Below are 24,001 nucleotides of genomic sequence, written 5' to 3'. Positions count from 1 at the left end.
AACGCAACCAATTCACGTGCCGAACTATAGACGTAATTACCCTATTTACCTCCCTTAGAAAGCTAGACGACATTTGCAATAAATTATTCCTAAGCAAGGGAACAATGTTTATCTCCGGAAACTGCATATAATTTTATGATATTTATGCATGAAACAGAAGAATACTAATGTCACGGTGTATGTCCCGCACAAAGGGTAAAAATCCCGGAAATTTTAACTCAGAATCCCGGAAAGGTCCGGAAAAATTATGGCATGTATGATTAAGACGTGTAGTGGAACTTTGGATTAAAGAATTATGTCTCCTCCCCCGTGCTGGTGGAGACATATTGTTTTTGACCTGTCCGTCACACTTCATTTCCGATCAATAATTGGTGAACCGTTTGACCTAGAACCTTTAAACTTTATAGGGTGATAGGGCTTACAGAGTAGATGACTGCTATTGTTTTTGGGGTCACTCCGTCAAGGTCACAGGGGCTTGAACAAGAAAAACTATTTCTGGTCAATAACTTGAGAACCATCCGACCCAGAATGTTGAAACTTCTTAGGGTGACTGGACATGCAGAGGAGATGACCCTAGTCACTCCATTTAAGGTCAAGGTCAAAGGGCCAGAACATGGAAAATCATTTCTGATCAATAACTTAACAACCATTCGACCCAGAACCTTTAAACATCATTTGGGGTTCACTCAATTATTAAAGGTCAAGGTCCTTGAATTAGTCGAAATTGAGAAAATGGACAATCAGTCTTCTTAGTAAGTAGAGTATTTTAAAAGTCAAAAGTATTTTGCCATGACGGATGTATATTGTGACAGTTTGCCACTCGTGTTGTCGAATGGACAGTTTAAAAACCTTTTTGGATTTAATTTCAGCGTCAGTTTGATGATACAGATGATGATGATGATTCATTCATTAATGATAGTGGGAGTGATGAAGATTCTTTTGTTGATGATTCAACAACGTCATCAAGTAATTCATCAGATGAAGATAATGGTAATAGCAGTGATAGAAAGAAGAAGAAAAAAAGAAAAACAAGAGGAGACAATGAGGGTTCTTCATCAGATCAAGAGTAAATAATACATTTTATAATTGTAGTAGTCTGAAGTTACACATTTGTTTGTCTGTCTGTATCCAAACACAACGATGTCCAGGCTATAACTTGGTTAACCATATTCTTGTTTATTTTTAGCTCGACTATTCGAAGAATAGTCTAGCTATTCTACTCACCCTGGCGTCGGCGTCACACCTTGGTTAAGTTTTTGCATGCAAGTACATACAGCCATCAATTAAAGGCATATAGCTTTGAAACTTATTTTTTCTTTTTCTAGGTCAATTACAAACCTCTCTGGGTCAAGTCCCATAACTCTGACATGTATTTTGAGCAAATTATGCCCCCTTTTGGACTTAGAAAATTTTGGTTAAAGTTTTACATGCAAGTTACTATCTCCAAAACTAATGCAGATATTGATTTGAAACTTCACATGTGTCTTCGGGGTTATAAAACTAGTTGATAGCAGCAAGTCCCATAACTCTGACCTTCATTTTGGCCAAATTATGCCCCCTTTTGGACTTAGCAAATTCTGGTTAAAGTTTTGCGTGCAAGTACATACAGCTATTTCTAAAAGGCATATAGATTTGAAACTTATTTTTTCTTTTTCTAGATCAATTACCAACCTCACTGGGTCAAGACCCATAACTCTAACATGTATTTTGAGCAAATTATGCCCCCTTTTAGACTTAGAAAATTTTGGTTAAAGTTTTACATGCAAGTGACTATCTCCAAAACTAATGCAGATAATGATTTGAAACTTCACATGTGTCTTCGGGGTTATAAAACTAGTTGATAGCAGCAAGTCCCATAACTCTGACCTTCATTTTGGCCAAATTATGCCCCCTTTTAGACTTAGAAAATTCTGGTTAGTTTTGCGTGCAAGTTACATTACAGCTATTTCTAAAGGCATATAGATTTGAAACTTATTTTTTCTTTTTCTAGATCACTTATAAAACCTCATGGTCAAGTCCCATAACTCTGACATGTTTTTCGAGCAAATTATGCCCCTATTAGACTTAGAAAATTTTGGTTAAAGTTTTACATGCAAGTTATTATCTCCAAAACTAATGCAGATATTGATTTGAAACTTCACATGTGTCTCCTCGGTTATAAAATTAGTTGATAGCAGCAAATCCCATAACGCTGACCTTCATTTTGGCCAAATTATGCCCCCTTTTGGACTTAGCAAATTCTGGTTAAAGTTTTGCGTGCAAGTACATACAGCTATTTCTAAAAGGCATATAGATTTTAAACTTATTTTTTCTTTTTCTAGATCACTTACCAACCTCACTGGGTCAAGTCCCATAACTCTGATGTGTTTTTCGAGCAAATTATGCCCCCTTTTAGACTTAGAAAATTTTGGTTAAAGTTTTACATGCAAGTTATTATCTCCAAAACTAATGCAGATATTGATTTGAAACTTCACATGTGTCTCCGGGGTTATAAAACTAGTTGATAGCAGCAAATCCCATAACTCTGACCTTCATTTTGGCCAAATTATGCCCCCTTTTGGACTTTGAAAATTCTGGTTAACGTTTTACATGCAAGTTTCTATCTCCAAAACTAATGCAGATAATGATTTGAAACTTCACATGTGTCTTCGAGGTTATGAAACTAGTTAAGAGCAGCAAGTCCCATAACTGATATGCATTTTGGTCAAATTATTCCCCCTTTTGAACTTAAAACTCTTTTGATATTTAACCTTTTTGGGTAATATTTTCCTGCTTCTGGGACAATATTTCGAATAATCAAGCTTGGCTGTCTTACGGACAGCTCTTGTTTATACTTGGTACAGGAGTTTATGACTTAATTGTGGTGTGCAGTACATTTTTGCTACAATTTCAGAAAACTCCCCAAGTTCTTTTAACAAGCCAGATGTGAAGCACCAGTACTTGGGACTCTTATTCCAAATAATTTTAGTAATATTTCTGTAGTCCAGCTTCTTACCACTAGACTACCAGTATTTTGTGGGCAGCTTTATGGGCTGAAATTGGGCCCGATTCCTCTGTTAAAAAATGTATGTTTTTTTCCCCAGGTTTTGACATTGTATTGAAGTATTTTATATCATAGCATGCTCAGATTGCTTAACATGAAGGGCAAGTAAGTAAGATATTAGTTAAATTAGTTTTTGTCAATCTTCTTATGTAATGGTTTATTACTTTCAGTTCAAAGAAAGAAAATGGTGATGAAGTTGTGAAAAAATGGACTTCAAAACGCAGAGGAAATGGTGAGTTAGATAGGGGGAACAGTAAATTTGTAAGATTTGTCTTTTCATATATATTGCTATGATTTCAGTTCATTCATTTTTTTTTCTGCTTGACAGTATAACTAAATTGTTGCAAGCCTTCAGGATTTGATGAAACTGAGATAATCTCAGGCATCTGATTGGTTGACTGTAAGTTCAGTTTTGAAATTGGCCAATGGCAAATCTGCTTTCTGAGACTGGTTACCAAATTTAGTTATATTACTTTGGACCCAGGAGTTGATGAAACTGACTTTGGAGACCAGTCTCCAATCACAAGCACCTGATTGGTTAACTCCTAAGTTCAGTCTTGTAATTGACAAATGGCAAAGCTACTTTCAGGGACTGGTTACCAAGCTTAGATTTATTACTTTGGACCCAGAAGTTGATGAAATTGTTTGAATTTGTTGTAGAGGAGGGAGCAGGTTCATCTTGGATGGAGGATATGGGTTACAGTAATGGACCAAAGGAGTTGACATCTGAGTGGTGGGCGGAGTTTGTGAAGGAGGAGGACGAGTTTAAATTGGAACTTAGCGGGAAAATGACTCTCATGTTTGAAATCCTAAAAATGTGTGAAGATATTGGAGATAAAGTGTAAGTTCTGTAGAAGTGATAAAGTGTAAGTTCCATAAAAGCGATAAATATAAGTTCCATAGAAGAGATAAAGTGTAAGTTCCATAGAAGAGATAAAGGGTAAGTTTTATAGAAGAGATTAAAGTGTTAGTTCCATAGAAGAGATAAAGTGTAAGTTTTAGAGAAAAAATAAAGTGTAAGCTCCATAGAAGCAATGAAGTGTATGTATCATGAAAGAGAAAAGGGTATAAGCTTCACAGATACAATGAAGTTTAAGTTTTATAGAAGGGGGAAGGTGTAAGTATGTAAAAGAGATAGATCTAGTGTCATTTCCATAAAAGAGATAAAGTGTTAAGTTTCATAGTAGAGATAAGAGTAACAAAATTTTTGTCATAATATTTAAGAAACAAAGCTGCTAACACATATTGAAGTCTGTATCTGGTTTGTAAAGATGTTAGAAATTACTGGTAACTTTTATATAAATTTCTGGCATTATTTAATTTAGGAATATTAACCATTCACAAAAAGTCAGTAACAATTTAGAAGTTTATTATACTGGCAGATATATATTTTCAGATTGGTTTTTAGCCAGAGTTTACTCTCACTAGACATAATAGAGGATTTCTTGGCAAAGGTTGATGAGGCAAACAATCCAACAAATGAACCTAGTGAAGCTGATAAAGATAAAGAAAAAGATAAACCATCAACATCTGAGGCTTCTGGGTCAGGAGAGCCCGTGGAAAATGGGACAGAGAAATCAGAAGAGGAGAAAAATAAGGAAAAGGTATGTTCAGCAATTGTTTTTGTGATTTTAATGTGTAAAGCCCCACTGGAGGGCATTACATTTTGCATGGCAGAAGTTGTGGGGACTTAGACAGAATGATTGAAAATTTTATTTTGTTGAATATTACATTTTGAAATTCACTGTCTCCTAGAAGGTTAAGTTTATTTAAGGTTTCAGAATTTAGGTTAGCAGAGTGGTAATGAGAGTCAGTACTTTGAAATAGCATATGATGATAAGTGTTATGAATTTCTGTTAATATACCAGAAAACTTTGCCATATTGACAGAGGATATGCTTTATTTCCAACAAACCGGGGACTGGTTTTGCCAAAAAGAATGTCAGGGTATTCTTCAGCAGGTGGAGTTTGAAATTATTATCCTTAGAAATGAGTTTTAATATTGTAGGTTGTTTTATTATATTGTTTTGCAATTGTCTGTTGGTCGGTTGGTCCATAGACCAATTGGTTTCCGGATGATAACTGGCTTAGGCCTAGGATCATAAAAGTTGATAGGGAGGTTGGTCATGACCAGCAGATGGCCCCTATAGATTTTGACATCAGTAGGTCAAAGGTCAAGGACACAGTGGCCCGGAACAGTTGAACGGTTTCCAGATGATAATTTGAGAACGTTTAAGCCTAGGATTCCAAAACTTAATAGGGAGGTTGATCATGACCTGCAGTTGACCCCTATTTATTGAGGTCAGTAGGTTAAATGTCAAGGTCACAGTGACCTGGAAAAGTTGAACAGTTTTTGGATGATAACTCAAGAACGCTTGGGCCTAGGATCATGAAAATTGATAGGGAGGTTGGTCTTGACCAGCAGATGACCCCTATTGATTTTGAAGTCAGTAGGTCAAAGGTCAAGGTCACAGAGACCTGGAACAGTTGAACTGTTACGGATGATAACTTGAGAACGCTTGGGCCTAGGATCATGAAACTTAATAGGGAGGTTGATCATGACCAGCAGGTGACCCCTATCGATTTTGAGGTCAGTAGGTCAAAGGTCAAGGACACATTGACCCAGAACAGTAGGACTTTTTTGCCAAATAACTAGAGAATGCTTTGGTCTAAGATCACATTTGATACAGAGGTCACTTATGACTGGTAAATGAACCATAATTATTGATTTGAGGTCAGTACATCAAACATCCAGTGACCAAATAATTTCTGTTCCTTGTGCAGTAACTGAATGCATCAAGGGGTGCATTTCGTGTTCTACGAGCTCTTCTTTAATCAGATGAATAATTGTATCTTCTTCTGATTTTCATAAATGAATTTGATGTAAATTTGCAAATGAAGCATAATAATATAGCCTCTTGGTAACAACACCTTCAAAGGCAGATATCTACTTTCCCAGTCCGATAAATTGTTAGTAAATTAACCTCTCCACAAGAAATGCAGTTCCTTACGGCAGTGTTCAGTTGAAAGAGATTCACTGTATTCATATTATGAAATATTTCTGTTTCAAGCTTTCACAGTATGGTAAATCCTAGTCCTATGGATTGGATATCCATATGATGAAATACATCTCTAGCTTTCCCAGTACTGTCAGTCCTGATCTAATGGATTAGATGTCCATATGATGAAATACATCTATCTGGCTTTCACAGTATGATAAATCCTGGTCTGATGGATTGGACATCCATGTGATGAAATACGTCTCTAGCTTTCTCAAATTCTGTCAATCCTGGTATAATTGAACGGATATCCATATGATGAAATATGTCTCTTTCTAGCTTTCACAGTATGGTAAATCCTGGTCTAATGGATTGCATATCCATATGATGAAATACATCTATCTAGCTTTCACCGTTTGGTAAATTTTTGTCTAAGGGATTTTCATATGATGAAATAAGTCTCTTTCTAGCTTTCAGAGTATGGTAAATCCTGGTCTAAGGGATTGGATATCCATATGATGAAATACATCTATCTAGCTTTCACCGTTTGTTAAATTCTTGTCTAAGGGATTTTCATATGATGAAATATGTCTCTTTCTAGCTTTCAGAGTATGGTAAATCCTGGTCTAAGGGATTGGATATCCATATGATGAAATACATCTATCTAGCTTTCACCGTTTGATAAATTCTTGTCTAAGGGATTTTCATATGATGAAATATGTCTCTTTCTAGCTTTCAGAGTATGGTAAATCCTGGTCTAAGGGATTGGATATCCATATGATGAAATACATCTCTAGCTTTCCCAATTCTAAAGATCCTGGTCTAATGGATTGCATATCCATATGATGAAATACATCTATCTAGCTTTCATCGTATGGTAAATTCTTGTTTAAGGGATTTTCATATGATGAAATATGTCTTTTTCTAGCTTTCACAGTATGGTAAATCCTGGTCCAATGGATTGGATATCCGTATAATGAAATACATCTATCTAGCTTTCACAATGTAGTAAATCCTGGTCTAAAGGATATTCATGTTTCTTTCTAGCTTAAACAGTATGGTAAATCCTGGTCTAAAGGACTGGACTACTTCAGAATGGATGGTTCTACAAACTCACAGAATAGGAAAGCATCTCAAGATATGTTCAATGATCCAGAAAATTACAGGTAATGTATAAAAGTTGTGTGTCACCTTGTTTCTTGTGTGCAAGTAATCTTTTACGTGCTGAGAATTGATGAACTCTGGTAAAAATTTGTGAACATTCTGCAATCTGTTGTATCTCTGAAAAATTGAAGTTTTGTAGGGACAGAAGTTCTTGATTTCAAATTATAAGAGATAAAATATATGAGAATTTCATTCTTTCTTTTATTCTTTTTAGCTCACCTGTCACATAGTGACAAGGTGAGCTTTTGTGATCACCCTTCGTCCGTCGTCCCTCCGTGTGTCCGTCCGTCAACAATTTCTTGTCTGCACGATAGTGGTTTCATTTATGATTTTATTTTAACCAAACTTGCATACAACTTGTATCACCATAAGATCTCGGTTCCTTTCTTGAACTGGCCAGATCCCATTATGGGTTCCAGAGTTATGGCCCCTGAAAGGGCCAAAATCAGCTATTTTGACCTTGTCTGCACAAAAGCAGCTTTATTTATGATTTGATTTTTACCAAACTGGCAAACAACTTGTATCACCATAAGATCTTGGTTCCTTTCTTGAACTGGCCAGATTCCATTATGGGTTCCAGAGTTATGGCCCCTGAAAGGACCAGAATTAGCTATTTTGCCCTTATCTGCACAATTTTATTTTATATCTGATTACCTCCCCTGATTGTAGTCAAAATGGATTTATATCAGTAAGTACTTACAGGACTTATTTGAAATTTCATTATTGTCATTAGTTGGACCGAGCCAATCAGGATAGATAACTATGGACTGATTTTATGTCAAATTACCTCCCCAATATTTCAAATTAAAATGGGTATATCTCCGTATTAACTATTGAAGATACTGATCTGAAATTTCATTTATGTCAACAGATTTATTTGGCAGATCCTTCTTTTGTTAACTTACAATAATTTTCTTTTGAATTACTTCCCTTTTACGTTACTATAAATAGCCTATTTTTAGTAACTTTTTTATTATTGGTGGTAGGGAAAAAGCGAGACCACTTTTCTGTGGTACAACATGGATGGTACCTCCAATTTTTAGGTGTATTTTGACATTTTTGTACCTTGTAAGAATTTTGTTTTTCTTTTTGGTTAAATTTCTTTCCTTTGTTGTTCCTGTCCTTTGGACTTAGATATTTTTTCTGAGGACCTTCTTGTCCTCAAGTGCAATGATAACAGGTGAGCGATATAGGGCCATCATGACCCTCTTGTTAGATTGATTCAACCACAGAATCCATGTAAATTAATCCCCCGTTATTTACCAAAACTTACTGAGATCGGACAAGGGTGGTCTAAAGTTTTAAAATCTCCATTTTGGTCATGAAGCCATTATTGTTAAAGTAATAAAAGTTTTCTTTGTGTTGATGGTAATTGTAAATAAATGTTATGTCCATTTTTCATTGCAGAGCACGTTTATTCCTAATCTCGACAAAAGCTGGTTCTCTGGGTATCAATTTGGTCTCGGCAAATCGAGTAATCATCTTTGATGCTTCATGGAACCCTTCACATGATATCCAGTCTATCTTCCGTGTTTACAGATTTGGTCAAGTGAAACCAGTCTACGTTTACAGGTTTTTAGCACAGGTAAGATTTAGCTTTTGTAAAAATTTGCTTAGAAAATAATGTGTTATTACTGTAGTATCAGAAGGGTATTTATATATCTGTTTTGGAAGAACAGACATACTATTAGTAACGGAAAATGAAAAATTTAATTAAAGTAAATGTTAACTTCCCAAAATGACAGAACCAATAATACTTCATTGTGAGGCATGCACGAAAAAAGCTTGTGAAACTTGGTTTTATAAAGTAAGAAGTTAACGGTCCTTTCTGTAACATTGGAAATATTGCTGAGGGATTTAGCTTCATTAATTGGAGCATTTTTGATTATTTCACTTTCATTACTTATGAAATAATTGTACAGCCTACAAGAATATTAAACCCCCCTTGTATAGTGCTATTCTGCACAATTACAAGAAGTTTGGTTCCCATACATTGGATAAAATGTCAGAATTTTTGTTCTCTTATAAAGGGCACAATGGAAGAGAAGATATATGAACGACAAGTTACCAAGCAGTCGTTGTCGCAGAGAGTTGTTGATGAGCATCAGATAGAACGTCACTTTACTTCGGCAGATCTCCAGGAACTGTACAAGTTTCAGCCTGAACGACTTGATGATCCGGAGAAAAAGAGTCGACCTCTACCTATGTTACCAAAGGTAATTTGATAATGATACTGTATAATCACATAATTATAATGATATATGTCAGAAATGTCTTCCTTTTATATGTGTGAGTAGGGGGCCTCTGTGGCCGAGTGGTTAAGGTTGCTGACTTCAAATCACTTGCCCCTCATTTATGTGGGTTTGAGCCTCACTCGGGGCATTGAATTCTTCATTGCGAAAGCCATCCAGCTGGCTAACGGAAGGTCGGTGCTTCTACCCAGGTGCCCGCTCTTGATGAAATAATGCACAGAGGGGCACCTGGGGTCTTCCTCCACCATCAAAGCTGGAAAGTTGCCATATGACCTATGATTGTATCGGTGTGACAAACCCAACAAAATAAATAAATATATGTGTCAACTTTTACCCAGCTATATTTCTAAAGTGGAGTGGTCCATCATTCAGTTAGGGTAGTACCATTTATTATACGAAAGGGTGTTAAAGCAGACGATGATCAATGTGAATATCAGCCTAAAGAACGCAGTATATGTTTTGCAGGACCATATGCTAGCAGAGCTGATGACCAACAATAAAGAGTGGATAGTAACATATCACGAGCATGACTCTCTACTAGAGAATGTTGTAGAACAAGAACTGACAGAGGAGGAGAAGAAAGCAGCCTGGGAAGATTACGAGGATGAAAAGAAAGGAATTAGTAAAGGTAAGGTTTACTGAATTATGGAATTTTTTCCCCAACAACCAACCTTCTCATATGGCACCAGTACTGGTTTTCCCAGGAAGTTGACCAGAGAATGATTCAGTTAAGCTTCAAGTTTGCATCAAAAGCATGAAGAAATTAGTATAAAGTAAGAGAATGTTATTATATTGCATCTTGCATCACAAGCTAAAATAAATTAGTTTGTATAAACTAAAAGAATGTTGGTATTATATTGCAGCTATGGGAGGATTCCAGATGAATCCAGCTATGTTAGCCACACAACAGATGAACATGCAGAACCTGCTCCTGCAAGGTCAAGCAAACCTTGGACAAGCTGCTGTGCTACAGATTGTACAGGACCTCAAAGCTAGGGTTTGTGGACGTTTGAATATTCATTTGAATTTTATAAATATTTCTTCCACCATGTTGAAAGTTGTTAGCAAGTTGGAAACAAAAAATGTTGATTAGAAGTAGAGAAATTGATCAGTATTGCAGAACCATTTGTTCAAAATTTAGTACAGAAATTCTTCCAGATATTAATCTGACTAGTGAAAAGGAGGAATTTGTGTTATTTTCCAGCTACAGACCTACAATAGGTAGTTTTATTGCTTTGTTAAAAATATGATTTATTGAAATTCACTTTTGGAGTTAGCTGTGCTTTACAAGAGCTTTATATTCTTAGGGAAAATTTTCCTTATCAGGCCACACCTTAATGAAAGGTATTGATCATTTCCCTTTACTTTTTTTTTTTTTTTTTTTTTTTTTTTTTTTTTTTTCAAGAACAAAGTTTATTTTGTAAATAAAGGCCTCCGGCCCATAATACAATATTACAATAAAACAAATATAATAATATGAGTTGTGCACAGAAATGTAACTATTCATTATCCTTTAGCTTCATAATAGCGTTAACATAAAAAGCAATGTGTTTAATTCTATTATCATTTGAAGATTGCATGAGATTAATAAAATGAGGGAATTCATTTCCACCAGCATACCAGGAATATATAAAAATTTGTCTTTCTTGCCTATATTTGTAACATTTAAAAAATACGTGGAATTCATCTTCTATGCATTCAATATCAAAATTAATGAAACAGTATCTACATATTCGATCTTCTCTTGGAATTGCAAAATGGCGACCAGTCTCGATAGCAAATTTATGGCTAGAACATCTAAATCTTGCAAGTGATTTTCTAACATAAAATGGTAAGTTCAAGCACAAATACCTTTCGGGATTTAAACAAGTTTTAAAATGTTTGTATGTATCACAACGAGTCGAGCTATGAATATTATCATGCCACATTTGATTCATACAGTCAATTAATCTTTGTTTAAAGACACAAATAAAATTGCTAACATCACCGACCTCTTGACTTAGCCATACAAAACCAAAGCCATAGCGATACAACAAATTTTTGACAGCGCTAGCCCAATTCTGTCTTCCTATTTCATCGTGCCTTTTCAACATAATATAACAATTTTTGGGATATCGTGCGTCAGACATGGCAAGTAATTTAAACCAGTACTTAATACATTTTACATGATGATCAATGCACAAAGGTAATCTGCCACATTCACCAAGGGCAACACTATCATTTACGTAATTATTAACTCCCAAAAACTGCTTACAATATTGAATTTGAACCTGCTCCAATATGTGACATATTTCTGTTCCATATATTTCAGCCCCATAAGTAAGTATGGGTTTAACCATTGAATCGAACAGCTTAAAATATTCATTATGTGAGAATGCACCAAAAGATTTCTGATAAGCCTTTATAGCATAAATAGATTTTCGAGCCTGTGCAGCAAGCTTTGATTGCGCTTTAGACCAAGCTAATTTTGGCGTGAAAATCAACCCCATAAATTTATACATCGAAGTAACATTCACTGGACTATTATTATAAAACCATTTTTCATATGTTCGAAGCGGTCCTCCGTTTCTGAAAACAATTATTTCCGTTTTTTGCTGGTTTATAGCCATACCGGTGTCTTCGCAAAATTGCGCTATTGAATTTAGTTGTAATTGAAGTTCGACCGCTGTGTCTGCACAATTCGCGACGTCGTCCGCGAAAAGTATACATATAATGTCCGCAATTTGTTCCGTTATAAAGATACCCCGATGACCTTTTGATCTCAAGAAGGAGGATAACTCATTAATGTATAAATTAAAGATTATCGTACTGGTTACGTCCCCTTGTCTGGTCCCAACATTGCAATGGAAGGGCTGAGATAATTTACCGTCACCGACTCTCACTGCACCGCGCAAATTTGAGTACATAGATAATAGGACTTTGAACAGATTACCCTGCACCCCCTTTCTATGCAAACTGGCAAACAATTTATGGTGTATCAGGCCATCAAAAGCTTTTTTAAAGTCCACATATAAAACATAAAATCTCCCGCCTGGCTTACTTATGTATTTTTGTACCATACTTTGCAAGGTAAATATGTTGTCTATCGTAGAATATCCGACGCGGAAACCAGCCTGCGACTCATCTATTTTGTCAAATTCCTCCGACCATGTATATAATCTATTATATATAATATTCGCAAATACTTTATACATAACGTTAATAAGAGCAACTCCCCTATAATTAGACGGGTCTTCTTTAGATCCCGATTTATGTACAGGAACTATAATACTATCCCTCCAAACTTCCGGGAATATACCAGTACTCAAAATCTTATTAAATAATGAATGTAGTAGCGGTGTAATAATATGCCTAGTATTTTTGTAAAACTCAGCCCCGAACCCATCAGTACCTTGAGCCTTCCCATTTTTTAATTTTAGAATACTTTTAGTAATTTCCTCTACCGTAATTGTAGAGTTTAAAACCTGGTCATATTCTTCATTAGCCGTTTCTATACCCCATTCTAAATCCAACAAACATGGCTGGTCTTCCTTAAATAACAAACCGCAAAAATAGTCCCTCCACGATTTAGGGTCCACGTCCGGTGTACTACTTATATTACTACGCCGACTATCTTTTAACAATTTCCAAAATACTTTCGGATTTTTGCGAGCCAATATTAATTCGTCTCTCTTAGCGCGCTGGTGCTCTTGTTTTTTGAAATAACAAGTTGCTTTAAATTGTTTTCGCAGAGTTAATATAATTTGAAGGTCCAGCGTCATACTAGTCCAGCGAAACCGCCGCAGTGCTGCGTATTTCAATTGTTTCGCGATGTCACAGGTTCGATCCCACCAGGGCTGGTTATTTGAATTACATTTTGAAGTTTTAACTTCCTTTCTATATTTAACACGCATATTTGTAGCTGAATTCCGATAAAGTCCTAATATCTTATCTACAGCGCTATTAATATCTAAGTCAATTTCAAATAAAATATTAGCCGCCATGGTATTGCAGCTATTAATAAACAATGTTAAAAATTCGTCCATGTGAGTGCTATTCCATTTATATTTATCAACATGACCAAAATTATTATCATCATGCAAATTTGGTGTAGTATTATTACAGCATTCCTCTACGAAAAATGATAACCTTGAGCATAAAGGCATATGATCAGACTCTCCTCGCATGTCAACGTTAAAGTGTCTTATACAAGAAAAGAGTTCAGACGAAATGACATGGTAATCTACAACACTAGCGCCATTATATGTTAAACATGTATAATTGCCTAAAACATCCCGTGCAGACGGCCATTAAGGATATGTATACTATGAGAACAACATAATTCAATGAGAGATTTCCCAAATGAGTTAATCCGCTCTGAGTCCTTATTATTTCGTGGGTGCTCAAAATAATCAGAATTATACCCATAAATATCAGTATTAAATATGTTTTCTATGCTATCATCTGGTATATAGTCTAGTAAATTCCTGGTTCGTGCATTAAAATCTCCTGCCAAGTACAAATATACGTCTGGATACATATGGCGCAGTGTAAAAATGTTATTATCAATATAATTTATGCCATTTAACTCATCCCTATTATTATAAATTGGTGACCCCTCTGGTGAAACATAAGCAATATACAAAACAATATCCCGCATAGATCTAAATACAGATGACTTAATGTAGAGAACAATACAATCTAGATAATCATGACATATTCTAGTAATGAAATTGTCTTTTATGAATGAATTTTTAATAAACACAGATATACCTCCACTATTACGCAATGCGTACAATGATTTTTCTCGTACAAAGTCAAAACATGTATAATTATCAAGTAAGCTTTCGAATTCCATATTGTAATTTCCCCACGTTTCAATAAGTCCAATAATGTCAAACGATCGTAAGTAATTTAAAAAGTTTGAGTCATCAATTAGCTTTCTTAAGCCACACACATTCCATGTGATAATGTTTATGTTTATAGGGCCTTGACCTGCATCCTAGTCCGTCCCGCCTACTGCCTCGCTTTCGCTGTCGCTCACAAGTCCCGATTGGCTGTCCTCGATGATATTATGGTCATGTGACTGATCACGTTGTCCGTTACCATGCGCTCCGCTATCACGTGGTCCAAATCTGAGTGGGCGTTGTCCTGTTTGAGTACTCCCGACCCGTACTACCGAATTAGTTAAGTCATTGTATTTATACACATCGTTATCAATAATAAGCTTGTCAAAACGCAATGAGGCATATTGTCCGTTGCTTCTGGCCTCAACTAATCGTTTGCCGAGTTCACGCCTGTGTAACTGTACACGTTCTGTGTAATCCTCACGAACTGAATATGGTGAATTACGGTCAAATATTTGTTTTGATGTTTTCAAAATAGTGTCACGATCCTTATAATGTGTAAACTTAGCAATGATAGGACATTGGGCAGATTGCTTGCTACCAACACGATGAGCCCTCTCTATGCTTACATCCCCTATGTCAGAAAGCCCAAGAGTATCTATGATAAATGTTCGAACCTTTACCTCAGTGTCCTCCCATTTTTCGCCCAATTTTCCCGCAATCCCATAGAAGCGTAAGTTGTTCCGACGGGAGTGGCCCTCGAGAATGTCAATTTTCGACACAAGCTTATTAAGCTGATGTTTGATGTCTTTGTTTTCCTGCTTAAGCGACTCGTTTTCCGCTTTGAGCATGTTCACAGTATTGTTTGTATCGTCCACCTTATTGTTTATGGTGGCTAGGTCAGCCCGCACTTCTGTTTTCATGTCTCGCAGGAAAGCCATCACCTCGTTATCTTTCGTCGCACGAGTGGGGCGTCTGCTCGTTTCCTGTGACGGCGGTGGCGTCGATATTTCAGTAGCCGCCGACGAGGCTGCCTCCGAAAAGGACAGCGTCTTCTGTTTAAGTCCACGTGTCGGTCCGGGATTCGACTCAATGTCCCCACCCAGTGTAATAAGCATGGCGAGACATATCACAAGTCGCAGAATCATACTCACAGTTTTTCTACTGACCGAAAGTTTATCCAGTTTGAATTTACACTTCTTTGGCATTGTAAATAATCCAATACGAGCACGATACAAGACTAAATTAATCCCCATATCCAATATTTATCAAATTTTATCCTCAGCGGAAATTACACGTGTTAACACACAAAGGGACACAACTCAAAAAATGTCATATTATACCTACCCCATTGTTCCTGTGCAGTCATATGATACCCATCCCATTGTTCCTGTGTAGCCATATGATACCCACCCCATTGTTCCTGTGCAGTCATACTGTTTATTATTAACTCTCTTTACAGTTCCCGAACCTTCCACCAGAGGTATTTCAGCAACGTGTACAGGCCGTGCTCAGACAAGTCCTTACACAACAGATCATGCAGCAGTCTGATATACAGAGAAGACAGGTAACTTAATTGAGTTTGGTATATTCAAAAATCTCAAAATACCTGCAATTCCTCTCTCTCTCTCTCTCTCCCCTCCCCCCCCCGACAAACTGGTAAGGGGGTGTATACTGGTTTCAGGTTGTCTGTCTGTAGACACAATCTTGTGCGCACCATCTCTCCTCATCCCCTTGACACAATTTAATGAAACTTCACACAAGTGATCAGTAACAACAATAGTTGTGCATGGGGCATGTTAGGTTCTTTCAGAAAAAAAATTGCAGAGTTACAGGACTTTGTTTTTTGTTACTATACTATATACATAGACACAATCTTGTGCGCACCATCTCTCCTCATCCCCTTGACACAGTTTAATGAAACTTCACACAAGTGATCAGTAACAACAGTAGTTGTGCATGGGGCATGTTAGGTTCTTTCAGCAACATAAATTGCAGAGTTATGGGACTTTGTTTCTTGTTAACATACTATGTACATACAGTCTGCATATGCAATCTTGTGCGCGCCTAATCTTCAGAACCCTTTCACACAATTTAAAGAAACTTCACACAAGTGATCAGTACCAACCCTAGTTGTGCATGGTGCATGTTATGTTCTTTTAGATAAATATTCTGCATAGTTATGGGACTTTGTTTTTTGTTACTATACTGTATACATACAGTCTATATACATACAGTCCACATAATTATACAATCTTGTATGTGTCAAATTGCAATGTACTGTGTCAGTGCATGTGGGGGGTACATTCATCACCTTTAGTGATAGCTCTAGTTGGGAATGTTGCAAAATAAATTCAACCTCAACTTTAACATGAGGGCCTCCGTGGTCAAGTGATTAAGGTCGCTGACTTCAGATCACTTGCCCCTCACCGATATGGGTTCGAGCCTCACTCTGGTGTTGAATTCTTCATGTGAGGAAGCCATCCAGCTGGTTTGTGGTTCTGCCCAGGTGCCTGCTTGTGATGAAATAATGCACAGAGGGGCACCTGGGGTCTTCCTCCACCATAAAAGCTGGAAAGTCACCATATGATCTATAATTGTGTTGGTGCGACATAAAACCCAACAAAAACAGAACAACTTCAACATATTCAACTTAGTCTTGAAAATTAACAGTCAGATCATGTAGCGGAAATAGTTGGTTGCAATATTCTGTTACCATACTTTAACCTGCTAAATTTCTAAAATGGACTGGTCCGTAATTCAGTTTGGGCAGTACCATTTATTATTTGAAGGGGTCTTCACTGAAAATTTACTGACTGACTGACGAACAGTGCAGACCATGATCAGCCTGCACAGATGTGCAGGCTGATCTTGGTCTACACTGGTTGCAAAGGCAGAATCACTTGCCACCAGCAGGCTAAGGGTTAATGAAGTATTATACTATTGGTTCAGATGTATTAAATGTATTACTGGTACTCAACTTGATTGAATTGCGGAAGGGCTGTGGTTTTACCCAAGTGCCCAATCATACCTGAGCCCGAAGGATACCTGTGAAAAGTTGAAAAGTTTTGGGTGATATGAACAGTGTCCGTATGACTTAAAACCCACATCAAAGGCATTTAAACTTTGATGTTAGCAACAGAAAAATTGAGAATTTCTTTAGCTGTAATTGCTTATGACATTTTTATGGTCGCATTAGAAAAAAAGGGGTTATATTGTTTTGCACATTTGTCAGTTGTTAGGCAAACGAATAAAAGAAGCCTACAACTAACAAACTCGATAGAAAGATTGCCTGCGGCCAGCAGACGACTCCTGTAGCTTTTGTTGTCAAAGGTCAAGGTCATAGTGACCTTCAGACTGAATATGGCTTCCTGAATAACTGGAGAAGGCTTGGTCAATTTTCATAGAATGATTGCCTGTAGCCGGGGAAGAAGAGAGGATGCATTGCTTTGCTCATGTCAGTCAGTCTGTCCATCAGAAGTCAAATTGGTTCCTGGTCTAGAACTTGAGATTCCTTTAGTCTACATAGGTCAGACATCACAGGATGATTGCTTGTGGTCAGTGGATGATCTTTGTCGAAAATGTTTTCCACTTTATAACTGGAAAAGTTCTATAGTGTTTCAGGAGTCAGTAGGACACGGTCAGAGTTTTAGAACGGTTTTTGATCAGTAGCTAGAGAAAAATTGCACATGCAGACGTCAAACTCAGATCCTTTGTGGTCAGTAGATAACATCTGTTACTAAGTCGAAAAGGCCAATGTACTAGCATACCTGAGGTTTGCAGTTGCCTCTGACAGACCAGCATGTGTGTTTTACAGTTCTCGCTTTTCACAATCTTCGGCCTCTTTTGTACTTAGTTGCAGTTTTGATAGATTAGTTACACACAATGTGACATCAGTAATTTTTGTTGGGAACTTGGGGCCTCCGTTGCCAAGTGGTTATGGTCGCTGACTTCAAATCACTTGCCTAATATCGATGTGGGTTAGAGCCTCATTCGGGGCGTTGAATTCTTCATGTGAGGAAGCCATCCAGCTGGCGTACGGAAGGTCAGTGGTTCTAGCCAGGTGCCTGCTAGTGATGAAATAATGCACAGAAGGGCACCTTGGGTCTTCCTCCACCATCAAAGCTGTATCACCAATAATTGTGTCGGTGCGACGTTAAACCCAACGAAATAAATAAATTGTTGGGAACTTTTGTATCTACAGAATTGAACCCTGGCAGATAAGCAAATTTTATCCTTACATTTTGAAATCCACTAATTTGTGCCCCACAAAATAGTTTGTTTTCCAAATCCAAAAAATTGTATGCCTTTGAAATTAAAGGATATTACAGTTGTACTCGATTACACATTTGGTTACAAATATAATTATTTTCTAAACTTGATAATATCTCGTATTTACTTCACAGTTAGAGCAGCAGAGAATGAATGAGTTGAATCGTCTGAACCAGATCAAACAGCAGATCCAGCGCCAGCAGGCCATGATTTCTAACCAGCAGAGAGGGTTCAACACAGGCATGCCCATGTTGCAGTCCATGCTGCCCCAAGGGCTCAGACCACAGACCATGAATCAGTTACAGATGCGACCCAGCAGCGCGAACTTTGACCAGCAGAAGAAATGAGAACGATTTTGCTGTTGAGCATTTTAACTTTTTACACTTGCGAGAAATCAGTTACCATTGTGATCCTGCTAAAGAGATTTTAATTAATGACTTGAAAAAAAAATGTTTAATGTTTTAACTTCTCAGTTTCTTAGCTTTTGTGTTGATAGTGTTACAAACTGTTAAATCTTTGATTTGTCTCATTTTTGTGGATTCCATATGAGTCATTCCACAAAATGAAATCCCTATGAAAACGTGGAACTCCCTTTCATTTTGTGTTCGTAACTTGAAATCTACTAATTCATATCCCCACGAAATAGCCATTTTGGCTGAAAGCACAAAATTTCATGCCCATAAAAATGATTTCACAGAAAGTTGTTATGGTCTCCACAAAGTGTGATATACTTCATCATGTTTCCATATAGTGCTGTACATCTCCAGACGGTGGAAAAGTGTCCATCAAGGTCCCAGTTTAATGTTACATGGCTCATTATAGTCCCCATGTAGTGCTGTATGGTTGATTGTGGTCTCAAATAATGTTACATGGCTAATCATGTTCTCTGCCTAGTGCTACAGTCTTCATTTGAGCCGCGCCATGAGAAAACCAACATAGTGGGTTTGCGACCAGCATGGATCCATGCTGTTCGCTAACAGGTTCTCTAATTGCAATAGGCTTTGAAAGCGAACAGCATGGATCCTGACCAGACTGCGCGGATGCGCATGCTGGTCGCAAACCCACTATGTTGATTTTCTCATGGTGCGGCTCATTTAGTGTTTCATGGCTTATGGTACATCATGGTCTCAAAGTGATGCAATGTCTCTTATGTTTGAAGATCTTGTTGCTTATTCATTTACCCTAAATCTAATAATACATAGACAGGTCTTCAAAAAAATACTTTATGACATAATTTCATTGGAATTTAAAATGACTTTAGTAGTCTTTTGTACTAAAATTTAGGGGGGAAAAAAGGTGAGAAAAAACTCAGATTCTTGAAGACTTTCCAGATTTGTCAAATACAGGAATACGGTTCAATACAAGAATACCAAGTTGGGTGAAATGGGCACATTATTTTAAGGAGTTTCATTTGTTTTTTTTTTCTGTGGTATATGGGTAAAATCTTTTAGGGACAATATTGCTTTAATAACTGAAGACATCACTTTTAGTAGTCTTGTTACCTTTGATCGTTGTTTTTTTGCTTCATTCATTACTAAAGCAGAATGACTTAAATTAAGATCTAGACAGAGGCGAAATATTTTGACAAGACAGAAAAATGTTGAGACCATGCATATATGCATATAGTAAAGGTCGGAAATGTGTTTTGCAGTGCCTGTTGCTGATGTGAATTCCTTTAAAAAAAAGTATGACTTTATAGATTGAATTGTATCATAAAGTTTAAAAATATCATTAGTTTTCATCAAATTTAAATATTATACACAACAATTGTCATTTAACATTTCATTAACATGTATATTGCTTAAAGTTTTATATTGTTACATTTTTGATTGTAGGTGATTCATTAATAAAATTAGAAATCATTTCCATATCATGCATTGTAAAATCTTTTGAATCATTCTGTTCATCCTTAGGCCTGAGCATTTATTTTTCAGTGTTTAAAGTTAGAAACTTACTATAAAATGCCAACTTTTCATTTTGCTCAAGCATTGTTAAATATACCTAATTTACAAGAAAACTTTACTTGAATATTCATTCTGCAGTTAATGATGACTTGGCAAAATTCCAGCAGTATAAATTCACTTCATACCATTCTTGAGTCTCAAATTTAGACTTCTAACTTTGATGAATAGTAACCCTGTATTCATCAACTTTTCAAAATCTGAAATTAAAGGGGCAAGCTTCCAGATTTATATCCAGTTTTTTTTTCAAACTTTAGAAAATACCAGGTACAGTTTTTAGTAATTTTAAACAAAAGGTAAAACTTAAGGGGTTTGAGCCTGAAATCAGTCATCAATAATGGTCTTATGATCATAATTTACCATTTTTGGAAGTAGTTGATAAAAGTTGTTCAGACATAGATTTCAGGACATTGTTACAAGAAAAATGGACCTTACAAAAGTAAAAAATTATCTCGTGTTCTTCATGAACCATGAATGTAGCTGCACTTACCTTATTAAAAAAACAACTTACATAAAACTGATTAATATGTGATAATTTATAGATGTTGCTGCTTGAAAGAGTTAGATTTTGTTGTTTATCCAGAGGCACGCGCCTTAAAGACTTAATTTCAAAATGCTAACTGTTTTACTAAAATCTGTGAACCTGATTTTGACCCCTCTCTGCTTAATTTATTAACGGTTGGGGTTTTTTTTCTGGGGGTGGGGTGGAGGGGATGCAAGGTGCTAAACTCAACACACAGAAAGTGGGTTTACAATTATTTATGGACATGGGGTTGAAAATGCTACTGCCAGGAATATTTTTACCCAATACAGTAAAATATCTTGAAAATATATTTTCATATTGGTCTAATAGTTATTCTTGTCTGGTATTGTGTATGAAACAAAACTGGTTATATACAGTTTATTGTAAATATGAAATATTTAAAGATTGGTTTCCTTGTTTCCAAATTAGACTGGACAGAGCAAATGTTGCTGATGTTATACGTTTGCTTTATTGCTTTAGTAACTGGACATCACTTTTGGTAGTCTTAAAATTGTTACCTTTGGTTGTTGTTGTCTTTTTGCCTCATTCATTACTAAAACAGAATGACTTAAATTAAGATCTAGACAGAGGCGAAATATTTTGACAAGACAGAAAGGTGGTGAGACCATGCATATAGTAAAGGTCAGAATGTGTTACAGTAAAATATTCTGAAAATATATTTTCATATTGGTCTTATAGTTATTCTTGTCTGGTATTGTGTATCAAACAAAACTGGTTATATACAGTTTATTGTAAATATAAACTATTTAAAGATTGGTTTCCTTGTTTCCAAACTAGACTGGACAGAGCAAATGTTGCAGATGTTATACGTTTTGAAAGTTCATAAAATTGAAGACAAAAGTAAAGAAAAAACTTATTTTCTGAACGACCTACAAAAATTGGAGTAGTAGTATTCTTTTGCTTAACAATCAGATATTTTTGAGGGCCAATATTTCACATTCTTTGAAATTGAAATTTGTATGCGTGGCAGAATGTTTGTGATATATGGCAGTTTCAAATATTTAGGACTGTTCATAACTGAAAAGTATTTTTTAAGTATTTATTTTGAGACTGGAAATGACGAAAATATTTTATTTTAGCGTGATCAGTCATTGTAGTAGAAGTAGTTTGTTTTAGACTTTGTAAAGGTAAATGGATATATATTGACAATTGACAGTTTCAGTGGGATTAGGTATTCTGTTATTCGGTTTCTGCATCCGTCAGCCATAAAAGAACTTTTTTTATGCTGAAATTGCACACATACATAATTAAACAGAAAATGCCAATTACCATTATGGGTCCACTACCTTAAGAAAAATTACATGTATGTGCTTACAGTGTGTTCTAGGGAGTTCTTCATGCTTGTTTTATCTATTTTACATGGTGCATAAAGGTCAGTCATCATTTTCCAACTCATTTGTACACAGTTAAGGATAGTACATGCCATTTTATATTTTCATCTCTTTCACAGATGTATATGTGGGAACAACATCTTGAATTTCATTCAGGTATATCTTTTATGTGTGTGTGTGTACAACTTACACCATCAATTTTTATGGACATAGTTTTTTCATGTCATAAACTCTTATACAATGTTATAGTTCTTATAAATATCTTTTGAACAAGGTTGGCTTTAGAGATCATTTTGCACTTTAATATAGGAACAAGGTGAGTTTTTCTGATCACTCGATGTCCGGCGTCTGTCTGTCTGTCCGTCAACATTTCGCTTGTGTATGCGATAGAGGCTGTATTTTCCACTGATCTTCATGAAGTTTGGTCAGAATGATTACCTTGATGAAATCTAGGCCGAGTTCGAAAATGGGTCATCTTGGTCAAAAACTAGGTCACTAGGTCAAATCAAAGAAAAACCTTGTGTATGCAATAGAGGCTGTATTTTTCAATTAATCTTCATGAATTTTGGTCAGAATGATTACCCTAATGAAATCTAGGCAGAGTTCGAAAATGGGTCATCTGGGGTCAAAAACTAGGTCACTAGGTCAAATCAAAGAAAAACTTTGTGTATGCAATAGATGCTGTATTTTTCAAGTAATCTTCATGAATTTTGGTCAGAATGATAACCTTGATGAAATCTAGGCAGAGTTCGAAAATGGGTCATCTGGGGTCAAAAACTAGGTCACTAGGTCAAATCAAAGAAAAACCTTGTATATGCAATAGAGGCTGTATTTTTCAATTGATCTTTATGAAATTTGGTCAGAATTATTGCCATGATAAAATCTAGGTAGAGTTTGGTTATTGGTCATCTGTGGTCAAAAACTAGGTCACTAGGTCAAATCAAAGAAAAACCTTGTGTATGCAATAGAGGCTGTATTTTTCAATTGATCTTTATGAAATTTGGTCAGAGTGATTTCCTTGATGAAATCTAGGTCAGGTTTGAATATGGGTCATCTGGGGTCAAAAACTAGGTCACTAGGTCAGATCAAAGAAATACTTGTGTTTGCTCCAATTTTAATGATACTTGGTCAGAATATTTTTTTCCATGCAATCACTAGGTCTATGTTTACACTGTTATGGTGTATTATGGTGTGTTTCTCAGGTGAGCGACCTAGGGCCATCTTGGCCCTCTTGTTTTGTTTCCAGTAAGAAAATAAGATTAAAAAAAGTTAGTTGCTTACAAAAACCAGTATTTCAATAGAGATATTTTAGAAAAGATCACCCACATAAAAAAGCTGGGTCTCCCCATTTTGGTTTTTAAGTTTTCATTTGTATGTAGAGATGGGTGTGAAAATGATGGTCACCATAATCTATTTATACTGTCATAGAGTCGATATTAAATCATAACAGTTGTAAATTATTTTGCTGTTGTCATCTAAAAAAAAATAATAAAAGTTAAAGGAAAAAAGGTTCTGTTGTTTTTTAGCTCACCTGTCACAAAGTGACAAGGTGAGCTTTTGTGATCGCGTGGCGTCCGTCATCCGTCCGTCCGTGCGTAAACTTTTGCTTG

The 24,001-nt window shown here is 36.2% G+C and overlaps 1 protein-coding gene across 1 annotated transcript in view; it reads left to right on the top strand.

Moving 5' to 3' along the window:
- LOC123556997 (transcriptional regulator ATRX-like) overlaps positions 1 to 23,444 on the top strand; it is a 64,215-nt gene extending 40,771 nt beyond the window's left edge. The window contains exons 21-31 of the mRNA XM_053544562.1: positions 870 to 1,066; positions 3,214 to 3,275; positions 3,704 to 3,884; positions 4,440 to 4,647; positions 7,089 to 7,207; positions 8,613 to 8,790; positions 9,236 to 9,421; positions 9,923 to 10,085; positions 10,321 to 10,454; positions 15,746 to 15,850; positions 18,690 to 23,444. Of these exons, the coding sequence (XP_053400537.1) occupies positions 870 to 1,066; positions 3,214 to 3,275; positions 3,704 to 3,884; positions 4,440 to 4,647; positions 7,089 to 7,207; positions 8,613 to 8,790; positions 9,236 to 9,421; positions 9,923 to 10,085; positions 10,321 to 10,454; positions 15,746 to 15,850; positions 18,690 to 18,902 (1,746 nt within the window). The 3' untranslated portion in view covers positions 18,903 to 23,444. The remainder of the gene's footprint in view (positions 1 to 869; positions 1,067 to 3,213; positions 3,276 to 3,703; positions 3,885 to 4,439; positions 4,648 to 7,088; positions 7,208 to 8,612; positions 8,791 to 9,235; positions 9,422 to 9,922; positions 10,086 to 10,320; positions 10,455 to 15,745; positions 15,851 to 18,689) is intronic.
- Positions 23,445 to 24,001: the final 557 nt, after the last annotated feature.

This window comes from Mercenaria mercenaria, chromosome 5, assembly GCF_021730395.1.
Source record: "Mercenaria mercenaria strain notata chromosome 5, MADL_Memer_1, whole genome shotgun sequence".
Taxonomy (NCBI): domain Eukaryota; kingdom Metazoa; phylum Mollusca; class Bivalvia; order Venerida; family Veneridae; genus Mercenaria; species Mercenaria mercenaria.
This window is presented reverse-complemented; position numbering and strand designations above follow the sequence as displayed.